The sequence below is a fragment of the Rhizophagus irregularis genome, chromosome 21 (assembly GCF_026210795.1).
Source record: "Rhizophagus irregularis chromosome 21, complete sequence".
In the NCBI taxonomy this organism is placed as follows: Eukaryota; Fungi; Glomeromycota; class Glomeromycetes; order Glomerales; family Glomeraceae; genus Rhizophagus; species Rhizophagus irregularis.
Genome location: NC_089449.1, coordinates 2,280,132 through 2,305,179, shown reverse-complemented (window position 1 = coordinate 2,305,179; position 25,048 = coordinate 2,280,132). Strand labels below are relative to the sequence as shown.

General features: G+C 26.0%; 3 protein-coding genes across 3 annotated transcripts; all 3 read left to right on the top strand.

Annotated features, from left to right (window-relative positions):
* Nucleotides 1-313: 313 nt before the first annotated feature.
* OCT59_013921 (uncharacterized protein) lies at nt 314-15,912 on the top strand (the record flags this gene model as incomplete). Its single annotated transcript, XM_066141841.1, has 8 exons — nt 314-389; nt 724-2,698; nt 2,769-3,592; nt 3,680-5,479; nt 5,571-8,713; nt 8,797-9,546; nt 9,631-15,641; nt 15,748-15,912. The coding sequence occupies exons 2-8, from the start codon at nt 2,195-2,197 to the stop codon at nt 15,910-15,912; spliced, it is 13,197 nt and encodes a 4,398-aa protein (XP_066001934.1). The 5' UTR covers nt 314-389; nt 724-2,194.
* A 1,846-nt stretch (nt 15,913-17,758) lies between these two features.
* On the top strand, nt 17,759-19,703 carry OCT59_013920 (uncharacterized protein). The gene is made up of 6 exons (XM_025315624.2): nt 17,759-18,272; nt 18,350-18,431; nt 18,504-18,562; nt 18,666-18,726; nt 18,822-18,850; nt 18,940-19,703. Exons 1-6 carry the CDS (start codon nt 18,188-18,190, stop codon nt 19,287-19,289), a joined length of 666 nt encoding a protein of 221 aa, XP_025182505.1. The 5' UTR covers nt 17,759-18,187; the 3' UTR covers nt 19,290-19,703.
* A 1,187-nt stretch (nt 19,704-20,890) lies between these two features.
* Nucleotides 20,891-22,494, top strand: OCT59_013919 (uncharacterized protein; the record flags this gene model as incomplete). Its single annotated transcript, XM_066141840.1, has 6 exons — nt 20,891-20,975; nt 21,087-21,174; nt 21,281-21,342; nt 21,454-21,514; nt 21,603-21,631; nt 21,728-22,494. The coding sequence occupies 6 exons, from the start codon at nt 20,891-20,893 to the stop codon at nt 22,396-22,398; spliced, it is 996 nt and encodes a 331-aa protein (XP_066001933.1). The 3' UTR covers nt 22,399-22,494.
* Nucleotides 22,495-25,048: the final 2,554 nt, after the last annotated feature.

Here is a 25,048-nt window from a genome sequence, read left to right as displayed (position 1 = left end):
TCCTAGACCAGAGCGTTGACTTTGATATTGGTAACATTATATGCATATTTACTCACTTTGTGTTAAAAAATAGTAAATAAACAATTATTTATTGCATAATAGCTATAATAACTAATGGTGTTTGTCACAGTAATCACACAAAATATCTACCTAACACACAAGAATTAATATTTTTTCCGAAATATATTCATTATTTGGCCAAAATTAATAGTAATGCTGGTCAAACTCAGTAAGATATGTAATTGTTGTTACATATTATGTTAAATTACGTACACTCATTTAAACTAATTTTAGAAATTCATAACAAAGCTAGTCCAAAAATAATTTTTCATTTAAATACAAACCAAATAGAATCCATTTCAAGAGAGATAAAGAACAAAAAAAATAAGGTATTTAAAAGATCTAATTAACCGGATAAGTTAATTTCATTTAAATTAAGTGAGTAAACTTCCGCAGTATTTTTGTTTTATCACTTAATTTGGAAAATAAACAATGAAAATATAAATATTTTTTTTTTTGGACAATCTTATAGATAAATAAGCATATTAAAATTTTCATTTCGTTTTTTTTCTTATTTCTTGTTCGAACGACAGATTTTTTTATAATTATCTTTAGATTACAAATAAAATATTTACATACTTTAGGATTCAATGTGTGAATTTAAATAATAATAATTATTTGGAAATATAAACACTTATGAAATATGTCATCCGAAACTAATAGAGATGGAACTGTGATTTTACCGGACAAATCCACCGTAGAAACTTTTTCCGAAACTTCTGTGCAAGCCGATGATTCTGAGCATCAAAACGGTGCAGATGACTCTACGGGAACAAACCAAAATCATGATCCCCAACAATCACAGCCTGAATCGACTAACACAGAAAATAAAAATTTTTTCAAGGGATGGAAGAAAACCATTTTCGGGGATGATTCTTCAAATATTAAAGTTACTTTTCATGTTTACTTACCTTCCTTTGAATTTTTTGAAGGTTATCCTATTGTTGTTGGTAATATCGAAGAATTAGGCAATTGGGAAAATCCGATTGTTAAACTAAAACAACAGAAAGGTGAATATTTGCACTTTAAATCTAATTATTGGTATTCAGATCCAATTTCCATACCACTTGAGAGATTCAATAATTATGAAGTCAAGTATAAATATGCGTTCTTCATCCCGAAGCCAAAAATTGAGGAAAAATCAAAATTTTCTTTATTTACCAAATCCAAATCTGACAAAAATGAGGACGCTTTAGATAAAAAGAAAAAAAATAACAACGATGAAAATAATAATCCTGATGATTCATCTGTAACGCAAGAAAGCCGTGAAGACGGAGAGGATCAAGAAAATAATAATAAAAATAAGAATGATGAAAAGAAAGAAGATGGTGATGATAAAGCAAATGATCCTAAAAAATCAAAATTTTCTTTATTTACCAAATCCAAATCTGACAAAAATGAGGATGCTTTAGATAAAAAGAAAAAAAATAACAACGATGAAAATAATAATCCTGATGATTCATCTGTAACGCAAGAAAGCCGTGAAGACGGAGAGGATCAAGAAAATAATAATAAAAATAAGAATGATGAAAAGAAAGAAGATGGTGATGATAAAGCAAATGATCCTAAAAAATCAAAATTTTCTTTATTTACCAAATCCAAATCTGACAAAAATGAGGATGCTTTAGATAAAAAGAAAAAAAATAACAACGATGAAAACAATAATCCTGATGATTCATCTGTAACGCGAGAAAGCCGTGAAGACGGAGAGGATCAAGAAAATAATAATAAAAATAAGAATGATGAAAAGAAAGAAGATGGCGATGATAAAGCAAATGATCCTAAAAATAAGGTCAATAATGATAATAATGAAGATGAAAATGAGGGGGTAAATGAAAGTAAGAATAAAAAAGATAAGAAGAAAAAAGATGAAAAGAATGAAAATGAAGATGAGGAAGCAAATGATTCAAAAAATAAGAAGAGTAAAGACGGAAAGAATAAAGAAGAAGGAGATCTTTATTCGGAAGAAAATGAGCCATTACGACTTTTGGAAAAAAAAACTGGATTCAAATTTGACATAGCACAAGTATTTGTTATTAAAACCCGGCGTACTGAGTTTCGATCTCTTAGAGACTTTGTGTTTACGAGTATTCTCCTTAATAGTATAACTTCAAATAATTTTAAAGATAAGATTATGGAATATCAAGGACTTATGGATAACTTTCGTAATCCTGTATTGCATGAAACAGATATTGATTTTATTAGTCAGAATATTCAAAAGACAAAATCAAAGGAATACGAAAAGCGTATTTTTTTATGTCTTCTTTTAGGAAATTATATTCACTTTCGCCAAGAATCATTTGGTCGGTTTGGCTTACCAAATGGGTTTCCTATAGCTCAAATTATTGACACTTTAGAGAAATTTCAACCCGATCTTTTGCCTGGAGAATTCTATGACGCATTAAACATAACAATGACTGCTGTAATCCGTTTAAACGTAATCAATAGATCTTTTGATTGGTTAAAGCTTTTCAAAGTTGCTAGTATTATCGATCCACATTTCAGTTTTATCGAAGCAATTCAAGACCTTAAATATAGCAATGATCGAATGAAGAATTTTTTAAAAGAATATACAAAATCCGCAAAATCTATCGTAAATCAAATTAAGAACTTGTCAATTTACTCCAATATTGGAAAGGTAAGTTAAAGTTTTTTTATAAACGATATTATAATTATAATTCTTAATTATAAATTGATTTATTTTTTAGTGGTTATTTTATAATTGTAACTCCTTCGAAATTCTTCTTTTTGTTTGGACCGATATGATTGAACATACGACAGAACGTGATATTCAACTTCTTAAATACTTTTGTCCTCGCGTTGAGCAGCTTATTTCATCATCACATGCAACAAGTTTGAATAATTATTTTTCACGGATGCCTATAGAACTTCGTGTAGAAGTTGCTGGAATATTTAGAAATAGATCTTTATCATTACTTAATGACCGTTTGAAAGAATGGAATAAAAGTGACTCTGAATCAATTCTTCAAATTCTTAAAGATCCTCAACTTAAGTGGTCCAAAGATGACTTTTTAGAAGCAATGAAGTATATATCTGGATCTCCAAAACCTGGTTTACTTTCAATTTTTCCAAATCTATTGGATTATTGGTTTAAGTCGGATTTTAAAAACTTTAAAACAAACAAACTTCCTGATATTTGTAAAACTTGGTATTATCATTTAATCGATATTAATAGAACTGGATCATATGATTCTAACGATTCAAACTTCATTTATGAAATTTATCATAATTTATCAATCATCTTTCCAATAATTGGAAAGCATTCTAAAATTTTTAAAGATTTATTAGATGTTGCGGCTGGTCGTGCCAAAAACTGCGCTCTATCTAATATTTCTAATATTTTAACTATTACGCCAGTTATCTCAACTTTAGAGAAAGAAATTCATGATTCATATGGAGAAATGGTCAAGGAATTATTAAAAAATTACATACATAAAATTGATAATAATGTGATAAGATATTTGTTGCAAGTTTGTGGTTGCAAAAACGAAGTTGTAAATATACAAAATGGGTAATTAAAGATTTCTTTTCAAATACCGGATGACTTTATATGTGATTTTATAATTTACTAATTAAAAATTCACTTTTACTTTATTAGCTTAAGCGAAAATATTGTCTATCACGTAATGACATATTTGGAAGCTAAAGATAAAATTATCAAGAATAATACAAATTTATCGGCTGTAATTTTAAAATTACTTGAAAATTATCGATTTTGGAGTTTAATTTTCAATGCAACTGGCCTTGTTGATAATTTGTATTCCCATCCTTATGTTAAGCAAGTTCAAGGATTAATCTTTAAATTCGATGCCGTTATTCTTAGAGAGGATATAACAATTCGATCCCTACAAGAAATTCTTGAATATGATACTAAAATTTTGCATCCCTTTCTCAATTTTTCTGCCAAGAAAGAGAAAATTAGCGAAGATCTGATTAAAAATCTTCGAAAAAACTACCATGGATACATTTTGAAAATAGAACAATTAAGATCATTTTATGATAATTTTTGTCCTATTGAAAAAGTTAAAGACGTTCAAAATTTTCTTAATGACATTAATAATCGAAATAATAATCTAGGAAATCTTACGCTTAAAGAAACTTTGGCTGATAATCATTGGAATTTTCATAAAAAAATTATAGATACCGCTAGAAAAGCACGTAAATGGGCAAAGTCGCATACATTCTATAATGTTTTTGATAGTGAATTGAAATTGAAATCAGATGAAAATGAATTAACTGTCGAATATATAGCTTTAACTTTAATGCCAGCCGTATTTATCGAATATGATCGATTATGTCAACAATATAAAGAATGGGAAAGTCTTAAATGTTCAGAAGGAAGCCTTATATGGAAAAATGTGAAAGATATCGAAATAGAATTAAATTTGATAAGTGATTACATTCAAAGAGAAAAAAGTCCAAAGTTAATTAAAACACTTGAATATCTTTCTTTAGTTCCGACACAAATTGAACGACTTCAGCAATTATCTATAGTCGTAGTTATGTTTAAAATAACTCACACTAAAGATGATTGGCTTGAAAGAATACAGTTAGTTCTTCGTGACGATTATCTTTGGTTAGGAAAATTAGTGAATTTCTTTGAAATATTTAATCAACATTTTGGATTAATTAATGATGATTGTTGGGATTTGATCAAAGAACTCTCAAAAGCTAGTGATTTTATTGTGTTTCTTTATAAAATCGCTGAACATGACATAAAAAATTTAATTAATTCGGTAGACGAATCTTCAGATGAAAGACTTATACAAGAAGACACAGTTTCTTCTCTCATTCAAGTCAAACAATTTTTGCTCCCTTTATTAAAATCTGTGGAAAGATTATCGCTTAAGAAATTTTTGATTGAAATTAGCAATATAACTCAGCAGAATGCAAAATTAGGAAGCAAGGTAGCACTTTGTAGTAGCAACAACATGGCATTACAAAATTTGTATAACAGTATTTCAAATAAAGAAGAAGTTACGAGGGAAAAGATTAGAAACGCGGCTAAGAGAGGGACTTACACTTTCGAACGCGATATTAAAGGAGATACGTGTAAAGTTACTTTGTCTTATTCTACACTTAAGGGAACTACTAAACCTTCTTACTCCTTGACTGATTTACACGATTTGCGTGGACGTGCGCTCTTGATATCAAAACCTTCAGTGTCTGTTGATATTGCAACTAATCACGCTCCTGGATTAGAAGTTGAACAGGAAGTTTCTAAACCTATTATGGACGAATTCGTTATGCAAGTAGATATGTCACAAGAAATTATCAATCTTTCTTCGAAGCTTATTCAAACAGGTCATTTTTATTATCGTAAATTTAAGCGAGAAATCAAAGGTACCGAGAGTATGCAACAGACAGTAATTGAATTAAAGAAGCACTTAAAAGAATGGTAATTATATGTTTTCGTGATGTTTATAATAACGAAATCTAATTGGTATATGCCTGACTTATAATCATTTTCATTTTTTTTAAAAAAATAGGGAAGCAATTGTGAACGAAGCACAAGAGGAATATTATTATTTAACATTTTTCCCGGCTCGACATATTTTGTCATTTCTTGATTATTTTAGCGTTGGAAGTAAAGCAAATGATAAAGCGAATACTGAAGAATGTAAAAAATTGATCCGATTTGTCAATAGTAAAGCTAAATTACCTCCAAAAGACAAAATTACAATTAATTTAGAAGGAAATAAATATGATGATACTCTTGGAAAAATTGGAACAATCTTACAAGAAATATTTACAACAGTTCCCAAAGAAGAACGTCAAGTCAAGAATATTAAAGAGCGTGTAATTTCAGATGTAGTTTATCCTGGAAAATTATTTGTTGCTGCATGTACTGATAAATTCCTTGTTCCAAACATTATAATGTCATTATACGTGAACCATGAATGTCATCCTTTACCATGGCAAATATTAATATGTACAGCTTCTACAACTATGGAAGAACTCGCAATTTTCATTAAAAGATGTTTCTTTGCAAATAAAAATGGATACAAAGGAACCTTATTCTGTCTTGCTAACTTGGAGTTATTAGATTTTGAATTACAATATAATTTAGTTAATCTCATTAGGTCTATGCGTGAACATAATGATAAATTTCTACTAGCACTAATTTGTTATCGTGAACAAGAACTACATCATCATATTTTAGATCAATTTTCACAAGACGTTCATGCAACAAATGGATTAAGTGGTGAAGCAATGAAAACCCTTTATCATGAATTATGTCCAAATGTCATGAGCATTTCTTCAGAATTGTCTGGACAGGGTAAAACTGAATATATTAGACAATATAGTTTTTCAAAAAATTTAACACCAAAAACTTTTCTTATTAGTGATGGAATTGATTTCGGAACGCTTGTTCATAGACTTAAAGAATTTAATTTGCGACCATTTGAAAGTGTGCATTTTAATATTATATCGGCTGATCGCCCCGGGGACGTTAATATGCTATTATTTGAACTTTTAACCTTAGGAGTTGTATTTTGTAATATGGATATCGCATTTCTTCCAAACACTAGTATATTTATTGAGGTAGCTTCTACAATAGGACAACATTTGCTTAAATCTCTACCCATCGCAGGATATCTTCGTCAAACACATTTAAATTGGAATATAGAAAATTTAACCGTATCACAAGAAATTAATAGTCCAATTCAAGTTGTTTGTCATTATTTGAAAGCACTTAGTGAAAAAGCTGCAATAAATGATAAGGATATTCATTTCAGAAGTGTAGAGGGAACTCCAGATTTACAACCATTACCCGTTAATGAATGCAGAAATTTAATTAAAGATTATCTGTTTGTAAAGAATAATAAGGATATAAAAGACGAAAGAGAAATTTCATCATTTAGATTTGTCGAAATATTTGTTAACGTATTTGCTGATCAGTTAGTTAGACTATCATTAAGTTCTTATTTCAAAGTTGAAAATTTAAAACTTATGGTGGATGAAAAAAATATACGTAGTACACTCGTTCAAACATTATTAAGCGTATCAAAAGATTTTGCCACTAAATCTATTGCAACTAAAACAGCACAAAAAGAAAATATTTCAACTCCTGATAATGAAAATGCTGCTCTCGGTACCATAGTACAGTGGGATGATTCAAATCATTTGTTGGTATTTTTCTTATCTCAAACACCAGATTCGATCTGCGCATTATACAGAGACAAGGAAAAAGTTCCAAAAAATGTGAAAACTTTATTACAAAGTCAATATATTGGAGATAAGAAACTTTGGGATTTAGATGACTATCGTAATATGAATTCTAAAGATTTATTATCCACTTTGGAAAATTTAGCAAGAAAAACTATGCATATAATTGATTACCCTCAATATGCTCTTTCTGCCGATAATTTAATTAAAATGGCTCTTATTCTCTTAAGAGCTCGTGCTAATATTCCTGTAATTGTATGCGGTGAAGCTGGATGTGGAAAAACAAGTTTAATAGGATTTTTATCTAAAGTTGTTGAAGTAAAATTTCGTGCATTAAATCTTCATGCTGGTATTACGGAAGAAACTATTTTATTTTTTATGGGAGAATCTCTAAAAGAAGCCGATAAAGGAGAAATTTGGTTATTCTTTGATGAAATTAATACATGTAATCATATTGGATTACTAGCTGATTTGATCGCTCACAGAATGTTAAATGGAAAACCAATTCATCACAATATTCGACTTTTTGCAGCATGTAATCCATATCGTATACGTACCAAAGCAGCAACAGAAGCAGGATTACTAAAACCTAAAGATTCACGATTTGAAGAAAAAAGTAAACTTGTTTATCAAGTTAATCCATTACCTGATCAAATATTAGATTATGTTTGGGATTATGGCATTCTTAAACCTGTAGAAGAAGCAAAATATATTGAAATAATGGTAAAAGAACTACTTAAAGATCTTGGTCATAAAGTATTATCGGAATGTTTATTTTTTTCTCAAGATTTTATAAGAAGAACTGAAGAATCCTATAGCGTTAGTTTACGTGATGTTAAGCGTGCTATTAAGCTTGTTAAATTCTTTATTAATAGTTTAAAAGATCGACCTCCGATTAAGAAATATGGAAAAATTATAAAATATCCTGTACCTAGTGACATTACAAATAATGTACGTTCTTATATACTTGCATTAGGATTATGTTATCAATCAAGGCTATACGAACAGCAATTAAGAAAAGAATATAGAAGAAGGATGAGCGAAATTTTCAAGAAGCATAAATTTAATATTACTGAAGAGAGATTTGACAGAATTATAAGAGAAGAACAGGAAAATTATATTGACAGAATGCAATGTCCGCCCAATACGGCAAAGAATGAAGCTTTACTAGAAAACGTATTAGTTATGATTGTATGCATTTTTACCAAAATACCTTGCTTTATAATTGGAGCACCTGGGTCATCAAAATCCTTAGCTGTTAGACTTATAAATCAAAATCTTCGAGGAGTAGATTCAAATGATGAATATTTTAGAAGCTTACATCAAGTATATTTAATTCCACATCAAGGTTCATCATCTTCAACTTCTGAAGGTATTCACAAAGTATTTGAAAAAGCAGTGAATTATCAAAAAACAAGTTCTGACGAATTTCCTCTTCTCAGTGTCGTATTACTTGATGAGGGTATGTATGAAAGATTTTTTAAACCTTAACTATTAAAAATTTCAAAATTTTCACTTATTTGTTAATATTTTTTTTTTTTTTAGTGGGATTGGCTGAAACCAGTCCGTTTAACCCATTAAAAGTATTACATTCACTACTTGAACCGAGTTATCCTAATACTGAACCAGCGGTTTCTTGTGTAGCTATTTCGAATTGGAGATTAGATAATAGTAAAAGTAGTAGAGCATTATTAGTCCAAAGACCTAAATTTGAATTAAATGATTTAACAGAAACAGCGTCACGATTACTTATAAAAAATGAGAATTCACCAATAAAAAAGGCATCATTGCAATTATTAGCACAATCATATTTAAATTACGAACAAAGAGGACAAAAATTATCTAATTTTCATGGATTAAGAGATTACTATTCTTTAGTAAAAAGTTTATCACAATATAATAGTTTAACACCGGAAAATATACATTTGGCATTAACGAGAAATTTTGGAGGTATAGGCAATATTGAAGAATTAGTGAAAGATTATTTCGGTTTAGTAATAAAAAATTTTAATTCATCAAAGGAATATGACTATAAACCTATACCAATTTGGGATTTAATTAATGCGAATCTAGAAGATAAAGATGCGAGACATTTAATGGTTATAGGTAAAAGTGATAGCATTGTTAACTTATTAAATTATCAACTAAGAAAAAAGGGTCTAGATCCTGTCGTAATACTTGGATCCCAATTTCCTGAAGATCAAGATGATTATTCTTATAGTGTTTTAAACAGAATTATGATGTGCGTCGAAACCGGTAGACCATTAATTTTAACAGATTTAGAAATTATTTATGGTCAGTTTCTTTTTTTTCATTTTTGTTTTTTTTTAAAAAAAAAAAAATATTGATTTTAACTTTCCTCTCCTTTCAAATAAATAGGAAGTTTATACGATTTATGGAACCAAAATTACATTGTTGTTGGTAGCGAAGAAGATCCAAAATTTTATGCTAGAGTAGCACTTGGAGCATATTCAAATCCATTATTGTATGTAGCTCCAACATTTAGGTGTATATTAGTGATGGACGAAAGTAAATTAGAAAAAGCCGATCCACCATTACTCAATAGATTTGAAAAACAGAGAATGACCATGAATGATGCGTTAATGCCGCAAGAACAAGATTTGGTGGAAACTCTTAAAGATTGGGCAGAGTCAATTTCTACCGTTAAGTTAAGAGGATTTAAACAAGAAGATTTATTTATTGGATTCGACAAGAATGAAACTTTACAAAGTTTGGTTATCGACGTGAAAAAGAGCTTTCCTGAAGCGGATGAGGGGGAGGTATTGATTAAATGTAAGGAAAAATTAATTAATATTGCGTCATCTGATGGTATGATTAGAGCCGAACAATCAAATTTACATTTAGAAGAAGTTAGATATTGGAAAAATGTTTATTTCAACAATCAGCATCATAATAATTTAATCGATCATATTCAATATCGACTTAAAAATTTCGTTCACGAAGAAAATACTCCTATTCAAGAAGAAATCGTTAACGATGAAGGGTTACAAATTATAATCAATACGTTTTCAAATATTAATACAGATGTTAAAACATGTTTACAAAATCAAATTAGCTGTCAAGTAGATAAATTATCAACATTCAAAACCGAATCACAATTTCAAAATAGAATTAAATATTTCTGGACTGAATCTCAAGATGAAATGTTAATATTGCAATGTGATGTCACTACGATTAATGCAGGGTGTATTAAATTAGCAAAATTTTTGATTGAACAATTTCGTAATGAATACTTACAGAAAAAGAGACGACAATTACAACTATCATCATCGAAACAAAAAGATATGCAGCAGCTTCCTATTAAACATGTGTGTATTATCTTACACATTCATAGAGAATTAAAAAGTTCTTCGACGTCATTTAATTTCATGTGCGGATGGGACAAAATTACAATAGAAACCTTATTACCGCAAGAAAGGAATTTATCAACACTTTTGAATGAAAGTTTATCAGATTTAATATTAAGCAGCACATATCCATTTGAAGTAATCCTAAAACAAGAATTATTATGGTGTTTATTATGTATAAAATATCCTTCCAACATCAAATCAGTAGAACATATTAAGATGCTTAATGAAAAAATTTGTGAAAATCCTATATTGGTTAATTTTTTAAAGACCAGAACTTTAGAATGGTTAATAGAAAATCCTAATAATATGAATTGGCAATATAAAATAGCATCTAATAAGAAATTATTATACCCTTATTCTTCCTTTGTTAACGCACTCTTGGCTCATATTAGGAGTGTTGTACGTAAACCTATCGCAAAATGGTTATATGCTCTCGAGAAATATGCGGTAATTCATACTATAATTTTCTTGTATAATAAAAGCCTCACTACAAAAGGTCCCGCAGAATTCATGATGGAAGGTGTGGAAGATTATGATGAAACCGAAAAAATTATAATTGACGATGATGCTTATTTATTAGAATTTTGGAATAAAATGGTTGACGATAAAAATATAATTTCAATAGAGGAATTAATAGGTGATCCATCACCAGATAGTTATAAAATGCCACATGGGATATATGAATTAGAATTTCCATTTTCATATTATATAATGAAAAAAATCGATGATTCAAGAAGAGTATATGAAGAAGAATTATCATCATTATTTAATGATGCAGATAATGTTGATAAAACAACGGGAAAATTATATTCTTACAAAATAGAAGAATACAATAAGAAATTTATTAAAAACATTGGAGAAATTCCTATAATTAAAAATTCTCCTATCGTTAATTATCCTGAAAAATATTTCAAAGATTTTGTTAACGTTATATTATCTAATGAAGTTAGTAGTAGTAGTGAAGTAGGAGAAAAGGATAGAAAATCTGATGAGGAATTATTGAAACTTATTTTTGAAAGAAGATTAAGTGCTTCCGATAATGATATTTTAAATCCTGTTAGATTACATTTATGCTGGTGGGAAAATTCATCATCTATTCTCGCCGAACTTACTTTAGCCCAAATTAGTCCTCATGTTATTAAACAATTTGATACTGAGACTGATGAAAATAAATTATTGGAAACAGAATTTGAAAAACACCTCGTTGAACAAGTAATCAGAGATCTCTTAAATAGAATCATTTATCTTAAAGAAGAAGAAAAGAAAAGATACGGAGATAGGTTAATAATTGAAAGATGGCAATATGAAGTGACAAAAGTAATATCACTATGTGAAAAGATCAATGTCACTTCTGAATTATATTCATTACGCTTACTTAGAATTTGTAATGATTTATTAATTACAAAATCAATCCCATTAGATGATATGAAACAAATTATTAGATATGCTCAACAAAATATGATTTCTTATGAAGTTATTTCAAAAGAGTTTATTGACGTTGTTATGACTATATTAATTAAACTTGAGCCTAATGAAAAAAATTTAATTCCGAGACGTCTATTTATTTTAAGATGTCTTGATATACTTGCTTTAACATCACCCGTTAGACAATATCTTTATCATGGATTATTTACTCTTCAGTCATTTCCACTTATGGGAGCAATTATAATACGTATCTTTAAGACTGAAGAAAAAGAACATCCAAATTTTACATTACAACTTATTCGACAACCAAATCAAATCTTGGGATATTCGGGAAGACTTAATATCATCAACAGATGCTTTGATATTAATAAATTAAATACAATGATGGCTACGTTAACATGTGATACTTTTCAGCAAGAATTCTTTTCAAAATTGGATTTAGCTACTTTAGTTAATTGTTTTAATTCGGCAATCGGTGCATTATACAGCAACAATATCCAACCATTACAACGTATCGTTTCAATCGCATTACTTAAAGAGTTTGCCAAAAAATTCTGGGATCTTTTAATTGAGAATAAAAAGGATTATATTAAACCCCTTACAAACAAATTATGTGATGTAATAGATTTCGATGGTACATTATTAGTAGAACAATTGAATACAACAATGAAATTAGCCCATCCATTAATTAATGCATTTAAATTATATCTTTTAAGAGAATTACGTATTAACAAAGAATTTTCCACTGATGATATTAAGAAATTCTGTGAAGCTCAATCAAATTTAAATTGGTTTAGTAATCTTGACTTGGACGATAAAGATGAATGTAGATTACCATTTAACCCTTATTGGGCTATTACAGATTATGGTAAATTAGAAATTGCGTATACATTATTTTACAATAGTAGTAATAAGACACAATTTGATGAAATTTTCAAACAATATAATAATCAAGCACCCAATTTATTAAATAAAATGAGATTATTTGGTATAGTATTATCTAAATTACATATAATTAGAGCTTCAAGGGAATGGGGACATAATGAAAATCAAATTTCCGCATATTTTAAAGAAAAAATTAATTTGTTGACCACAATTCCAGAAAATTTCAGAGCAAATTTACTTAAGATCATAACAAACACGCAATCATTATTAAGAATTAATAATGTGATAACAAATAGCGAATTATTAATGAAATCAGTTATTGCTCATGTAATTGGATTACATATATTATTTGATTCAAAGGCCACATTATTATCAATGTATATGCATAATATAGAAAATGTTCAAAATACTTTTGTATTAACGTGTCAGTCAGATATTGAAAGTTTAGTTTTTAATGCTATTGCGGCAAGAGATAACGTATCAAGATATTCTTGTAAATGTGGTTATAAATATTTAATTGGCGAATGTGGTAAAGCAATGGCTACAAGTAAATGTCCTGAATGTAAAAGAGTAATTGGAGGAAGTAATCATGTCACAGCTACTGGTAATAAAAGAATTGATTCAGCAAATCGAAACGCATTTGAATCAAATGATCAAAAAGGTTATATTTCTGAAAGTATTAACAAGGAAATTAGTTACACTACAAGACAAATGCCTCCGGTTGCATATAGAATACTTCATTTAATTGTTCATACTATTATTGGTTCTCAAGCTCCTTCTCAAGCTGTTACAGCATTAATACAACAACATAATAAGAATTATACTAACGCAGAAGATTATTGTATGGAACATATCAAAAATGATTGGGAAGTTTTAAAAAGAATTCTTAATTGTTCTGATGAAATTTTAGCTTTAACATTTCACTCAATTATAATGGCCCTTACTAATAATCCACCAACTTATAATTCAAAACTTGATACTCCTAATGATAGAGATCAATGGGAAATAAATTTTACTCAAACATACGTACTTCCATTTACTCGTAATATAAATGAATCATCTGCTCAATTTCGTGCTCAAATAGAACAAAATATGAAAAAAGATGATGTTAAAAAATCTTTATTAGAAGAACAGATCAATCAAACTAATTCAATGGATGAAAAATACTGTAATGAAAGTTTACCTTCTTTATGGAGAATAATTGGTAAAATTGATTTTAATAGTTTTAGAGCTTATTATATTTCTGAACCAAAAAATATTAGAAAATATCCTTTCCTCAACATGTTCTTTAAATATTTCGAAAATTTACCCTTGATTAAATATCTTTACCCTATGGTTAAATTCATTCAAATGTTAAATAATAAATTAGGTTATAAATTATCAAGAGATGATGCTAAAAAAACAACCTTTAGAATGTTTATCGAAAGTGAAGGTGATAAAGAGGCTTACAATGCACTTAGTAAATCTTTTAACGAATTTCAAGTAGCTTATAATTTTATGATTAACAAAGTTAAAAGATATCAATGTCATGATTTACCTGAAATTAAACCACAAATTACTGATAAATTAAGTATTATATATGGATTAATAGAAGGGAAAGATGAAGGAATTTATCTTTGTGCTATATTAGAATATTTAATTAATATTCAAAATACTTTTTTGGGAAAAATAATGTCAATACCACCTGAATCTTGTGATTCTCTTGGATTCTTACAATCTCCTTCTTGGGATGATACCACTTCTACAATTGATGATTCTCCTTACTTTATTAGAACTATGAGAGTTGATCATGCAATTGAAGATAATTTTATTATTTATGAATGGAATGATGAAATTCTTCAATATTCTCAAAGAAATTTAGGTGTAGGAAAAGGTCAAGATATTATTTATGATTTACAACGTATTGAAAGTGAATTGGCCAATATTTTAGTTCAAAATAAAGTTTATTTTGAAGTTGGTAATGAACAATTAGTATTAGAACCTTTCCCTTATCATTTAGAATTATTCTCATCTTCTATGCGTATACTTGGTGATATTAAATCAGTAATTCCTCAAGAATCAATTCCTTCTGATAAATTATCACTTATAATCGGTCAAAACGCTATTACCTCTTATATGTCACTTTCAACATCATCTTCAACCTTAGCTTCAAAGAATAATAATTCTTCTGAATTACTTTCTTTATTAGAAATTTTACTTTGTTTCATAAAAAGAACATCAGTTGGTAATGGAGAATTAAGTTTAATTGAATTTATAAATCAATGGGTTCAATTATCTTCATTAACAGAAGATTCAAGATTCGAAACTATTTTATCATTTAATCTTCAATTAAAACATATCGTATCACTTTATGAAATTATTGAAGAACAAGTAGCCGATATTATGATTCAATTCGTTGATAAGAAATATAAAAAAGCTTTAAATGAAGAAATGGAAGAAGAGATTGATAATGCTATTGATTATGAAAATGGAAATAAAGAAAAAATTCCTGTAGATTCATTCATAATTGCCATGAAAAGATTTATTCAAAGAGTATTACAAATTGAAAATGATAAAGAAAATCATAGACTCTATGATTATTTTACTGATATGTCTCTTAATCTTTGGAATAATAATGTAATAGAAGAAATTTTAGATGATAAATTTCCTAATACTCTTTTGGTAGCCAATTCTTTTACTGCTTATGAATACATTATGCAGAAAAAAGAGGTATGTATTATAGTATACATGTACTTTTTTTTTTTTCATATTATAATGATTTTAACCCTTTAATTAAACTATTTCTATGTTTTAACATTTTTTCTTTAAATTTTAGACATTCAAACCTAAACAATTTTACTCGAGTGGAATGAATACCAATTCAATTTCAATAGATACACAAATGATCGCACCTTCAAATGCTACATTCACAAGTCCAACTCAACCTACTAGAACGAGAAATAAAGGAAAGAAAGTTATCGGTAAATTTGATGATATGTAATTTTTATTTATTTATAATAGATTTTATTTAAATTTTATTTAGATTTTAGTTTTTTTTTATATACAATATTTATATTTAACAATAAAAATGTTGAAATGAATGTGGAATTTATATAAGGATATTAATAAAAAATTTCTCAAAAGACTAATTCTAGCGTAAAAGTTATGGTAATCTTTATTATAATGATTCTAAAATTATTTATTTCTTAATTGTTTATTATTATTTTGATATTTTTATCGCTAAAAATTCTCTCATATGGTTCGTTCATTCAACAATCTAATCGGATTTTATCCGTCGGGTTTAAACCGTATAATCCGTCATTCCGTCAGATTGAACGGATAAATGATAAAGGATCACCATGCTGTCAATTAATTTAGTACATTTATATTTTTCTCATAATCGTACGGTACATCCTAAATGACCGTAAAAACGTAAAATACCGAATGTTCGGATATTTTTTCCGAGATCCTTTTATAGGATATCCAATGATCATACGATAATCACTTTTTTTACGTTAGGCCGAATTGGGTACAAATACTATATATTAAAAACGAAACGCTAAATTCGGTCTATCGTAATTTTGTAATTTTTTTTTAAAAAAAAGTGATTAAAAGATTTAATAATTCTTTATCGTTGAATTTTCTTCAGAAAAAAAAAAATTAATTTTCGTCGGTTAAATGATTTAAAATGATTAATGATTATGTTTTACGCGTTAAGCGTTAATTGCAGTTTTTCCTGCATGAACATCCATCCACATGATGCATGATGATCATCACCTTTTTAATATAATTTTTTTAATCCTAGATGAAGTGTCATTTTAACCAAATTCAATTCATTGAAATTTTAAAATCAAATAAAATTAAAAAAATTCAAAGCAAAGATAAATGGAAAGAATTTTATTGGCTTAATGATATTTTTTTTAGAAAAATTTCTCCGAAATAAGTTAGTGAAGATGAAATGCAGTGTAAATTTTGTACGATACGATCAAAAAAAATACTATGCAAACAAAATTTTTCCATGCGAAATCTACGAAATACCGTCTTTAGGCATTTCGTGCTCAAAATTAATGCATATGTTTGAAAATCATCTCACTGTTTCACCCGTATATATAAAGTATACTATAATAATAATATATATAATATTTAAATTTAAATTTAATACAATAATAATACATAATAATAATAATAATTACTAAAAATATAGTATAAAAGGAATAATAGATAAATATTTAAATATTATTTTTAAAATACCCAATTTCAGAACGTAATGTAGAAGAATCATTACTCATTAATATGAGTAGTATGAGTAATAAAAAATTAGCCAAGCTGTGGCTTGTTAATAAAAATTTTTTTCGAGTTATTTATAGAAATTAATATTCAGGAAATCGTCATTTCTTTAATTTCAATTCATACAAATTTAGTTAGAAAATTTTAATAAATTTATTGCCAGTTTAAAATAAATGTTTGATAAACACAATAAAATGTTTAAAACCATACTATTATAATTATTGGTTTATCCAAAAATAGCAACATGAGGACCATGAGGAATTTTCCTAGTTTCGTCTTTGTTTCCAATAAAGAAGTATTGTTTGTAAAAAAAAAAATAAAATAAAAAGGTAAAGTATAAAAAGTGATATGCAATTCGTGGAAATTAGGGTGCAGGTCAAAAACACTGATGCATAAATAATTATGATGACCTAATATGGGCATGAATATTAATTACATTATTAAAAAAGTTATTAAAAGAAACTTATTGTTATAAAATAAAATATACAACTTATTATTTTATAATTATTTTCATATAAAAGCACAATTGTAATGTAAAATTTTTTTTTTCTTTTATCGCTTTTTTTTCTTTTGTTTCTTACATCATTTGTGATAATATTTTATTATTATTAGTATAATAGTTCTCTTATACAAAATAATAAGCGATAAAAAGAAAAAAATAAGCGATAAACGAATACGAAAAAAAAATTATATTATATTATTATATTCAAGTTATTATATATTAGAAAACGAATTTAATTACAAAAAAAAACGAACGCTTTTTATAAAAAAACAAAAAAAAAAATCTTTTTTTTTTCGGTTCACGTTATTAAAAAATTCTTATTAAAAATCCAAATTTATTTTTCTCGATTTACTATTATAAATTAAATTTTGTTATTATTTTTTACGGATTTTTATTATTTTATTTTTCGTTAAGGCTTTACGACTCTTTATATACATAAATAGATTTATTTTTTTTACGATAAATTGTTTTTACAATTATTATTATTATGATGATATTTAGAGAACATAGAGCCATACTTTTAAATCTTAAATTTATTCAAATTATCTTTACTATTATAGTTCTCACTACAGGTAAGTAAAAAAAAAATGTTTATAAATTTATTATTTTAATTTTCTTTAATTAATAATTTTTTATTTTCGATATTTAGAACTTGTTCAGTATGTTGTATTTTCTAGTTTAAAGGCAGATTCGCCCGATATTATTGCTGTAAATCAGTTCATAAACAATGAGTAAGTGAAAGAAGTGAAAAGATTTTTTATTAATAAGAAAGAGAAAATAATAAATGATCTTTAATTTAATAGATATAAATCAATCAAAATATTGGATAATATTGTATTTTTGTTAAATTTAATAACTCTCGGTAAGTTTAAATATAAACGCGTTATTATTATTTAATATTATTTAATATTATTTAAAGGAAAAATATTAACATTTTTTTTATTTTTAATTTTTCTTTTTTTTAGGTGCTTATGTTTTTAATTTTAAGAAAATCTGGAATAAAGGACCTTATCTTTGCCTTGAATTGTTAGTATTTTTAATTTTACATAGATCGTGCTTTTTTTTTAAAGATGAAAATTTACATAATTTTTTTTTTAATTATTATTATTAATATATAATAGATTCTTGGCTGCTTTATGGTTTACTTCTGGTAAGTTAGCGTTTTACTTTTTTAAGTCTTTTAACATTGCTGCGCCACACTTCTCGTTCTAACATGAATTTCTTTTTGGATTTTATCAGCTATTGGAAATTTAGATCCTGTATATGGACGCAATCCAGCCCAAATTTGTTCATCCGCAATAACATCATCATTAACAACAATATGTAGCACATGGATAACAAGCGTAGTATTTTGTTGGTTAAATATGATATTACTAATTATATCAGTATTTGTGACATGGCGTGTCGGGCAAGAAAAACGTAAAGGAATTTATCATAAACCTACTGTAAAACCTGAAGTAAAGAATAGGACGAGTCAAAGACAATCTGTTTTGTTCAAACAAGGTCTTGAAAATCCCGATAAATCTCAACCTGTAATGTTAGAATCTGGTATTAAACCTTTAATGTTGGTTCAATTAGCTAATACTTGAGTTTGAAATTGAGATTATAATTGAAATATTGAAATTGAAATTGAAATTGAAATTGACATTGGGATCGATATCGGGATTGAGAGTTGCAGAACAATTTTTTTTTTTTACATTCATAAATTAGAAGTTTTTGCGTTACATTTTACACTTTTTGTAATTAGAATGATTTTTGATATTATTTTGCATTGATTTTTTTTTAATTACTTTTTAGTATTTTTTCTTTAAAGGCGAAAGATGAATGTTTATTATAGCAATTATAGCAATTATAGTAGTTAATTTAATGATTATTGTTTAGGGGAAATGGATTACCCTATTTTTTTTAAAAAGAATATTTCTGTGGAGATAATTATAATTTGCATTTTTTTTTTAGCATATTAATCATCAATAAAACAAACATTTTATTTATATTTCATATTTATATATAGTATAATTCTTGAAGCGCAGCAATAACTGAAATTATCGATTTATTTAAAATGAGTGTTTATATTCACACACGAATTAAAAAACAAGAGTTATAAATATAAATAATTTGTCAAATTTCAAATGTAATTACGGCATAAACCGATATTTATAAGATTTAGATACTGTATACATATATATAATTATATTTCTTAAAAATGATTGGATGATATGCATATTGACGTATTTGGCTTTTGTAAAATTACATGAAACTGAAAGGATTTTCAATGAACAGCCAAGAGTTGAAAGTTGAAACCCCATTTTTTTTTTTTAAAGAAATATTCTTTTGAGCTTTATAATAATAATCATAGAATACATTATTTAAATGAAACATATTTTTTTACAAACTTTTACAAGTTGAGCGAAAATAATTCCAAATTTGAGATTCGAATTCGATAAGACTAACTTTTTTTATATATTTTATGTCTTGACCTAAAACGCTCAAGATAACAATGGAAAGATATATATTGTTACTTATGTTTTACTATGATTAGAACAAAGAAAATTTTTTTCTTTAAAGAGAAAAAAAGTTTCTTTTTTATACTTATTGAAAACTTTAATGTTCAATATGTCAATTTTTTGATTTTTTAATGGGGATTTGAGTAATAATATAAGTTTCATATAACAGGTGATCAAAATGTAAGAGACTAGTACAATAATAATACAATACGTTACACGACTTTCTCACACGTGTAGTTTGTATTAGTGGTGCCGTTTATATTTAGCTTATTAAACATGTGGTAAAAAACTTTTTACTTCCTTAAAAAATAAATAAAATTAGTCCCGAATTTTTATTGGTTAGAATAAATGGTGTAATCTCGGACATTCATAATATAAAATATTTTTTTTTGACATAAAAATTAAATTAATTGTAGTACAAATTCCCATATTTACCATATAATTAAAATAAAAAGATCCCTCTCACTTAATTATAATTGTATAATTGTAACAATATATGCTTGACTTTTTTATTTAACCGATATGTAATTCTCGGTGATTATATTACATATTACAATAATAAAAAAAAAAATATAAATACATTCGTTGCAGTTTTAATAATGTTTTTTTTTATCCCTTCTTCTTTTGCTTTTTTTTGGGATACATTTATATATTTTTATATATAAATAAGTTGGACCTTAACGATCATGATTATATTTCGAGAACACCCGATATTTTTTTTGGGCCTAAAATATGTTCAGTTGTTATTTTCGATTCTAGTAATAGTTTTCGGTACTTTTTTTTAAAAATTTTTTCTATTTGAATGTAATTAATCTTTTTTTTTTTTTAAATTCGTAATTAAAAAAAAAAATCTTTTTTCTTTTTTCCTTTTCTTTTAAAAAGAAATAACACAATATGTTACTTATGGTAATAATTCTATCTCGCCTGGTCAATACAATGATTGGTTTGATAAAGCAGATAAAGAAGGAGAGTAAGTAAAAAATTCATTAAATTCTTTAAATTCTTTATTAAAAAAATTTCGAAAATTAAAAAAAATTCATTAAATTTTTTAATTTTCTTTCTTTTATTTTAAAAAGTTCCAACGGCGAATTTAAAATTTGGTTGCTCGTTGTATGCAGTTTAACGATATTAAATCTTGGTAAGTTAAAATAAATAAAAAAATTGCAAATAAACCAAAATATTTTCTTTTCTTCTTTGTATATCCAATATAATATTTAACTTATATTTTACTTTAATTTTTATTTTCTAGTTTATAATTTGGTTTCATTTAAAAAACATTGGGAAAAGGGCTTTAGTGTTTGGGTCGAAATGTTTGTATTTTTTACTTTCAAATTTGACTTTTTTTCCCTAAAAAAAAAAAATTTTATTTATTTAATTTATTTGTTTCTATTTTTATAGTATATTTGCTGCGTTATGGTTATCGGCCGGTAATTACATAATTTCCGCTTAATTAAAAATATCTAAAAAAATCTCAAATTTTTCTCCATTATTAACTAAAAATATCCTTTTTTTTTTTGTTTTAGGATTATCGAACCTTGATCCGGTATTTAAAGGAACAAATGATTTAAATTGTAAATCACATTCCATGGAGAATGATCCACCGAAAAAATTTATATGCAATGTATGGGTAACAAGCTTAATTTTCGGATGGCTTATATTTGGTACATATTTGATAACCGCATTTATTAGTTGGCAATTAATAAAGGAAACTAAAGAAAAAACTAAATGGATTAAAAGGAGTTATCCTAGAGATTCATATAATAGTAATAAAAGTAATGACAGAAAATCATTTTATGTTTCTTCGGTACCACAACCAATCATAACTATACAAAATAATTCTTCCGACGAATTAGAAAAAGGTGGAGTACCTGAATTATTATTACAAAGTGGTTTACCTGCTGATCATCGTATGTCTCTCAAAGTTGTGTTACCTCAAAGTGGACCGTTCAGTCAGAGCAATGATTCTTCATCAAATCAACACAATCAACACAATCATCATCAACAACAGAAACAAGATGAAATTGGTGATAATTTGGCTTTTCCTTTGCCCCCTACTAAATTAGTTAATGGCTCTACCTTAACTTTGCCTGATGTAACTGATGTTGAACAAAATGAAACTTTTAATCCAAATCAATTAATTATACCTTCAAAAAAATCAGCTGAAGTGTCTTCATTACATGAAGTTCCTCTTTAAGCTATATTATTTGGTTTATAATATTTTTAATTTTAGAGATATAGAAAAAAAAAATAATTTTTAATTTCCTTTACGACCGTGGGCTTAAATCCCTACAAAAAAAACAAAAAACTAAAAAAAAAATCTTAGAATTTCATTTAGATTTAAAAAAAAAAAATCATAATAATATTACGGTAGGGGATCATTTCACAAATAAAACGGTCATCGTCGCGCTAATCACAAATTTTTTTTTTCTGTAACATCTTTGTAGTTATTTTTTTTCTCTTCCCCTAATTTTTTTTTTGCATCATCCCTTTTCATGTCACATCTTTGAACACAATTATGTTTATAAGTTTAATTTATTTTCTCATCTTTTCTTTTTTCCATTCCGTAATATATAGAGGTTGTAAGCTTTTTTTTCTATTATCTTTTTCATTAAATCTTTTTTTTCATTTTGATTTTTGAATTTTAATACAATATATATACTTGATGTATATACATATCACTTATAAAATTTATAAAATTCCTTTGTAAATATAAATTGTGTCATGCGTGTTAAACGAACTGTACGATTAATGATAGTGTACCTTTAAAGTTTATCTCGTATTTTGATTAAGCTTAAAACCATGATAGTATATAAATTCCTTCAAAGTTTCACGTGGGCGTAAAACATTTATGTTCGTTATCTTGTAATGGGTTACAAATTTGTACGAAACTTTATCTGACATGCAAATACTGCGCCACATATAAGTATCAAAATTTTTAATTTGCGAAAAACTTTTGCCTGTGCAATTGTTTTTTTTTCTTTGGAATATTAAAAATTTACCTTTTTAATTAGTTCTCCGTAATTATTAATCAAAAAAAAAAAAAATTTCTTTGTGCAACAATTCTTCGCAAATCAATTTTTAATCATGTAAATTATAGTCATGATCTAGAGATCAACATTGTTACGTTTCAAAATTTATCAAGTAAAACAGCTTTTTACGAATATAAAATTAGTTATATTAGTAACAAATTTGTTAAAAAATTTTCAATTCATAGAAAATAAAACAGGAAGTAAAAACCTAAATTAAAAACCTAAATTATTTTTTCAAAAAGTAACAAACAAAAATGCATTATAGTATTACTTTAACTTTTTTTAGTTTAAAACTTATATATTAAACAATTAATAATTCTTTTAATAATTAAAAAGTTAACTGTAAAATTATAACTTATACAAAATATCCTTTGCAATAAGACTTCAAATATCTTTAAAACTTATATTCAGTGATCCAATTTTAAATAAACTTTTTTTTTATTTTGTTATTTTGTAACTCTCATTAAACTAAAAATAGACTACTGGTCATAATATTTTTTAATAAATTTTCAGAAAAGTACTGGATGCTAAGAAATTTATTTGCAAAAAAAAAATTTTTTGAAATTTTAACAAAAAAAAGGTAAATTTGATATAACTTATATATCAGAATCTTGTACTATTAATGTAAATAATATGTGTATAAATAAATATAATAGGAAATTTAAACTTGTAATAAATCAAAAAAAAATTTAAAAATAAAGAATAATTTTATATTTTAAAGATTATAATTCATTTAAAATACAATAACACCTTTCTAAATACACTCCTCTGAAAACTATAGTAAAAAAATAGTAAAATGTATACTTGCATTTATAGAAAATAAAATATTAAGAACTCTTATAAATTAGAATCAAGTTTACCATATACTTAGAGATAGTAAATGGTCTTTTTTTAGACTTATCCAGTCCTAACAGGTTTTAAAGGTTTTTTGAAAAGTAATAAAACTACACATCCAAATTTTTATTATATTACAGAATTAGTTAAAGACCAAAATGTGGTAAAATTTGGGTTTAATTCAATCAGCCAATTTAGAATTAAATAGGTTTTTATAGGTTTTTATGACAAAAATCCTAAGACTGCAGTTTTTAAGCTAATTTGATCTCTACTGGTCTTAAAAAAATTAAGATAAAGGCCAAATTTTAGTCTTTAGCCAATTTTACTAAATTACAAAAAATTGAATGTATAGTCTTATTACTTTTCTGAAAAATTTTCAAAGACTGAAAAAAACCAAAAGACCATTTTCCATCTTTACATATACTTAAAAAGAATTTATATAATATATGCATTTATAGAATATACACTTAAAGATATTACTATAGAAAATTTGGTAAAAAAACTATAATTATTATTTTTAAAACTAATTTATTTTTTAATTAAATAAAATTTTTCTTTAATATAAAATAGTAAAAAATTAATAAAAATTTTAAAAATTACAATTCAATTAAATTTTAAAAGTGATTATTTTATTTTACTTTTAAATTTAGTATTGATTTAATATTTTACTTTAGATATTATATTACTAATATACTAATCAAATTGCTTTAAATTTCATAATAAATTATTTGTTATTTTATTTAAAGATTATATTACTAATAAAATTATAAAATATTTAATTAAAAAATTAATTTAAAATTCACTCTAGGTTATTTTTTAATTTTAATCACCTCAGGTGAAATTCATCCTTTTAATTTGTGTTACATTTTACAATTTTTTATTTATTTATTTATTATATTATAATTATAAAAAAAAAATTCTTTTTTAAAAAAATTTTAAAAGCTTTGTTATTAACACATATTAAACATTTTGACTCAGTTT

Excerpts from the sequence above, each read along its gene's own strand:
- OCT59_013920 (XM_025315624.2), top strand. The coding sequence starts at position 18,188 with ATGATGATATTTAGAGAACATAGAGCCATACTTTTAAATCTTAAATTT. Across the intron at positions 18,432-18,503 it reads AATCAGTTCATAAACAATGA|ATATAAATCAATCAAAATAT; the intron begins GTAAGTGAAAGA and ends TTAATTTAATAG. Across the intron at positions 18,727-18,821 it reads CCTTATCTTTGCCTTGAATT|ATTCTTGGCTGCTTTATGGT; the intron begins GTTAGTATTTTT and ends AATATATAATAG.